General features: G+C 38.7%; 1 protein-coding gene across 1 annotated transcript; it reads right to left on the bottom strand.

Moving 5' to 3' along the window:
- Positions 1–287: 287 nt before the first annotated feature.
- LOC107578725 (vitelline membrane outer layer protein 1 homolog) lies at positions 288–5,054 on the bottom strand. Its single transcript, XM_016264651.1, has 3 exons — positions 4,756–5,054; positions 1,153–1,351; positions 288–410 (listed from the first exon to the last, which is right to left on the bottom strand). The coding sequence occupies exons 1-2, from the start codon at positions 4,960–4,962 to the stop codon at positions 1,154–1,156; spliced, it is 405 nt and encodes a 134-aa protein (XP_016120137.1). The 5' UTR covers positions 4,963–5,054; the 3' UTR covers positions 288–410; position 1,153.
- Between the last annotated feature and the right edge of the window lie 669 nt (positions 5,055–5,723).

A 5,723-nucleotide genomic window follows, 5' to 3' on the forward strand; every position in this document is an offset into this window, starting at 1 on the left:
GTAGGCAATCACTCACCTATCTTGATTAACAACAAGCCTGTTAGACAGGTTGCATCATACAAATATTTCGGGACCCTTCTCATGTGCTTCAGTGAGAATTTGAATTACTTCCATCTAGTCGACGTTTTCATATTCCGATGTCTAGATATTACCGTTATAAAAACTATTTTGTTCCTTTGGCTACAAGGCTGTTAAACTCTGAAACTTAACATCCATGGAACCTTTACATTCTTTATAGAGGAAAAGGTTCTTTAGATTACAAAAAAATGTATTTTTTAAGAATATTTGGGGAACCAAAAATGGTTCTTCCGTGGCATCGCTGGAAAAAAACTCCCTCGTAACCTTTATTTGTATGATGTTCAATTATTCATCCATATGATCTTCTTGATCTTTTTGACATCCTCTTATACCTGAAAGAAAGACAAAACTGATTTATATGCTGTGCAGTCTGTGGCATTCTGAGTGTTGATTCAGGGTTTGTACAGATACTGTAAAATGACTTTCAAGGACTTTTCACTGCTTTTTGGTTTTCAGGGACTACAATCAGTATGGAATCTTGTTTCCACTATAAACAAAAAAGAAAAAAAGAAATGAAAAGGTAATATTGACTTTTTCCTCACAATTTTGACTTTTTTCTTTCGCAATTGCCAGTTTTTATCGTGCAATTCTGACTTTATAACGCAATTTTTTTTCAGAAACTCACAATTGTCAGTTGTTATATAACGTCGAAATTGCAAGAAAAAAGTCAAAAACTCACAATTCTGATGTTTTTCTCACAATTGCATGTTTTTATTATGCTGACTTTATCACAATTTTGACATTATAACACGTAATTTTGACTTTATAACAATTCTGACCTCATATCACGCAATTTTGATTTTATATCATGCATTCTTTATAACTCACAATCGTGAGTTTATATCTCGCAATTCTGACAATTGCAATGACCTTTTTTATTTCATGAAATTACATTTGTGTTTAATTGGAAAAAACAACAACAATAATTTTGTATATTCTGTCTTTCGAGAATTCAAGCACTTTTCAAGAACCTCTTCATAAATATGTCTGTTTTCAAGGGTTTCCCAGGACTTCAATTTCAAAAAGTCAAATTCAAGCAACTTGTACGAACCCTGGCTGAATGCGATAAATCACCTCAATCGCAGCAGTACATGATCACATCATTGAGAGCGGTGTCGTCTCCGAATCCCTGCGGCTCTTCTATCCGCGTCCTGATGCCACAGATTCCTCTTCCTTGACATGTCGGGCTCCATTCGCCCCATTCACCCCAGGCTGCGCCCTCACCCACCATCTCATACACTCCACTGCAGTTAAATCTGGAATAAATATGACACTATTATGTTAAAGAGCCCCTATTAATGATGACATTTCATGTAGCAATTCTGCAAAGATTCATGCAAGACAAATGGAGTTAGCAAACAAGTCAAAATCGTATCTGTTCTGATGTGATGACGACAATGATACAGTTGCTGAATGTTCATTCCACACAGTGTAGAAATCAATGTCCATGAAATCCAATGTCCAAGAATACCATCCAAAAATGTCCCCAGTGCAACACGTGATCCATGGTGAAGATCTCAATCCAAACACTGAGCAAGTCTTTAAAGTCACATTTGTGGCATAACCCGGTTCAAGAATCCACAACAGTTGCCAACATAATTCACAGCCTCAAAACCCACTTTAAAGTCATCCTTATGATGCAGGTCAAAAACAGGAATAAATCCCACAGACTGTGGAGTCCTTCTAAATAAAACGAAATAAATCACATTAGAAAAATAACCACCCATAAATTACCCAAAAGCATTAAATCAATACAAAACAAGAAACAATGCTTACTTCAGATTGAGCATAAAACTCAAGGTTTCTCAATCAGGACAAGTGATTGTTTGGAGCCATAAGCCATGCTTACTTCCCTCCATTACGAATCTGACTTCTTCTACCCCCTACACCCATTTTATATCTAAGAGTATAGCTCCATGTTGCCCCCTCATGGTGGGTAGTACAAGTACAATATAAAAAACCATGCTAACAGGTTTGTGACTGTTACATATGCACCCCTCCATTTACGACTTGACATATCCATGGCAAGGCTTTAGATTTTGCACATGATAAGTATCTATCGTTTCCGGGTCAGTAAGCAAAGAAACAGAGTAATTGACGGGGCCTAAACATTTAATTATTTTAGCTGGTCCTTTCCATCTACCAGACAACTTAGCCATGACACCGTCCTCTGCTCTGGACAAAGGATGAGCGCGCACCCAAACTACATCTCCAACTTGATGCTGGTTCTGTTTGCGGCGCAGGTTGTAATGTCGCTGCTGTTTGTTTTGTGCTCTTTCCACATTCTCCTTCACCAGACGGAGGAGGTGATGATGTCTGTCAAGTGCTGGATAGATGGGACTATTTGGATCGGGTGTCTTGTGGAATTGAATTGCTCTTTCTACTGGACCTTTTAAGTTTCGACCCAAGGCAATCTGTGCTGGGGAATGGCCGGTACTCTCCTGCCAAGCAGTATTTATTGCAAATCGAAATTCAGGCAACCACTGGTCCCACCGTCGATGCTGTTCTTCCACATAAGACGCCATCATTGTTTTCAAAGTCCGGTTGATGCATTCGGTGAGATTAGTTTGCGGATGGTAGGCGGTAGTGAGCTTTTGGACAACTCCCCATTGCTTGCATACTTGGCTAAGTAAATTGGAAGTAAACGGAGCCCCTCTGTCAGAAACAAGGTAGGCAGGAGTGCCCCATCTTGTAAAAATATCCTCTATCATGATCTGAGCAATTCGTGGTGCCTTGGCCTGCCTCAATGGGAACAACTCCACCCATTTAGAGCAGTAGTCAACCACAACTAAGAGGTGCTCATTCTGCCTAATGCTCTTTGGAAACGGCCCCATGAGGTCTACTCCAATCATATAACCTGGTTCAACGATGGGGGTGGATTGGAGGTGACCGGATAATTTGCTCACGGATGGTTTGTATTGTTGGCAAGTGATACATTCTTTGCAATGCTTCCATACATCAGATCTTACACTTGGCCAGTATACCATGTCTAGTAGCCTAAGTAGTGTTTTGAGTCTTCCCAAATGACCACTCATAGGATTCAAAAATTCTTTGCGTAGATCTGAGGGAATGATGAGTTGCAATTTCTGACCTGTTTGTCTGTCTGGCACGCTCCGGAACAAAATACCGTTTTCAACCATGTAATGTACACGAGAAATGTCTTGGGACGTCTGTGATGTTACCTTTAAAATAAGCTCCTGGATCTCTAGGTCCTTTTGTTGTGCAGCAGAGATACTAGATATGTCCACTGGTAGGTTGGTTGGTAGGATACTGGATTTTGTAGCTTTTACTACTGCAATGATTTCTGAGGTTAGTTGTTCTGGTGCCCTGGATAACACATCAGGCACTACGTTGCAAAGGTCTTTACGATATTTGACTGTAAAGTCATATCCTTTTAGCCCTTTGTCCAGCGGGTAAGTCGCGATGAAAGCTTAGGATGTTGAAATACCCAAGTGAGTGCAGTGTGATCAGTAATGACCTCAAATGTCCTCCCTTCTAGATATGGTCTCCATTTTTCAACTGCCCAAATGACTGCTAAACACTCCTTTTCAGATACCGAATACGACTTCTCTGCTCCTCGGAGCAGTCTGGATGCATATGAAATGACTCTTTCTCCATCCTCCCTTTCTTGGGTAAGTACTGCACCCAGTCCTAGCTCGCTTGCATCCGTTTGCACCCGAAATGGTCTATTAAAGTCTGGCGGTAAGAGAACTGGTGCCTGAATCAAGTCCTGTTTTATGATGTTGAAAGCTCTTTGACATTCTTCTTCCCAAATCCAGGTGGACTTTTTTTGCTTGAGTGCATGTAAAGGTGCTGCATTCGTTGAGAAATGTGACAAATAACCTGTGGCAAATTCAATTGAATGGGTATGATTTGGAAAGGCACACGCATCTTAATTAAAGTTCTACCAGCTGATAATGCATATCAGAGTAAAAACCAAGCTCTAAGATCAAAAGAACTGCCAGTAGAGCTCAGAAACATGATTGTGTCAAGGCACACATCTGGGGAAGATTTCAGAAAAATCTGCTTCACTGAAGGGTCACAGAAGCATGTAGTCTTTGTTACCCTTAATGGAAGAAGTCTGAAACAACCAGGACTCTTCCTAGAGCTGGCCTCCTGGCCAAACTGAGCAACTGATGGAGAAGGGCTTTGGTTAGACTGGTGAACACGAAGCTGATGGTCACTCTATTTGAGCTCCATGATCATATGTGGAGATAAGAGAAACCTACAGAAGGACAAACATCACTGCAACACTCCACTGATCTGAGCTTTATGTCGGAGTGGCCAAACTCAATCCTCTCTTCAGTGAAGACACATGAAAACACACTTGGAATTTACAAAAAAGCACCTAAAGGACTCTCTCTGAGAAACAAGAGTCAACAGAGTATACAAAGGCACTGTATATAAATATAAATACATAAACATACATGTATGTATTTAAGGAACACACACATACATAAATATAAATATTTCTTAAATATATGCACGTATGTGTGAATTTATATATACATATAAATATACACAGGAAAAGCACAAATATTCTGTAAAAACAAAAATAAATAAATAAAAACTTTTATTTTGGACAGGAGTATTTTTATTTTTATTTTTTTGGAAAACAAGACAAAAATACTGAGTTATAAAATCAAAACCACATCCATGAGTCGATGCTCAGCTTACCTTCACATTAAACCCCTTGGCGTATGTTCCATTTGGACAAAACTCACTTCGACCCCACGATCCCCAGCGCATCCCATTCGAAACAGTCAGCAATGATGTAAAATGTCTTTCGCTGCTCCGCTCCAAACGTCTTCCTGTGGACCGAACACTCACATGCAGCCCAGTAAAGATCAGCAGTGAAAACCCAGTGAAAATTAAGTGATGCATTGCTGCAGCACAGACCTGATGGATAAAAATAATGATTAAATTATTTCTATTTGCTCTCTAAATCAAAAACTGACCCATCTGTAGTCAGTCAAAAGAACCTGCCTGTTTCTTTATTGAGCCAATCAGAACAATACATTTACATGGTTCATCAATATTCCAGCCAATCAGCAGCCATGAACACTGAACGTACTCAATGCCTGTAAATCAGCACAGATAAACACAAACGCCTGTTTGGTTAACCATTAGCGTCCTTGGAAAGTCTTTTACTTGGTAAAAAGCCAATGTTCAAAGTTCAGAAATACTAAGCATGCAAAACAGCAGAAAATATTACATATGACATTTAATAATTGAACTTTTTAGATTTGCATTTCCTGCAAAGAAGTCACCAATCAGCTAAAAATGATCATTCTGTCATCATTCCATCAACTGCTTTTTGGTTTTCAAGGACTACAATCAGTATGGAATCTTGTTTCCGCACACTAAAAAAATAAATAAGTAAATAAATAAAATAAAACAAAACAGGTAATTGTGACTTTTTCTCTCACAACTGTGGTATTTAAACGCACAATTGCGAGATATAAAGTCGCAATTCTGACAATTTTGTCAGAATTGTGAGAAACTCATAATATATATATATATATGTATGTATATAAATAATTGTATTTATTACACAAAAAGTTAAAGTGAGGAAAAAGTCGTATGTGACTCAAAACATTTTATAATGACTTTTTACCTCATAATTTTGAATTCATATATCACGG

The sequence above is a fragment of the Sinocyclocheilus grahami genome, unplaced genomic scaffold, assembly GCF_001515645.1.
Source record: "Sinocyclocheilus grahami isolate Dianchi unplaced genomic scaffold, SAMN03320097.WGS_v1.1 scaffold11687.1, whole genome shotgun sequence".
Classification (NCBI taxonomy): Eukaryota; Metazoa; Chordata; class Actinopteri; order Cypriniformes; family Cyprinidae; genus Sinocyclocheilus; species Sinocyclocheilus grahami.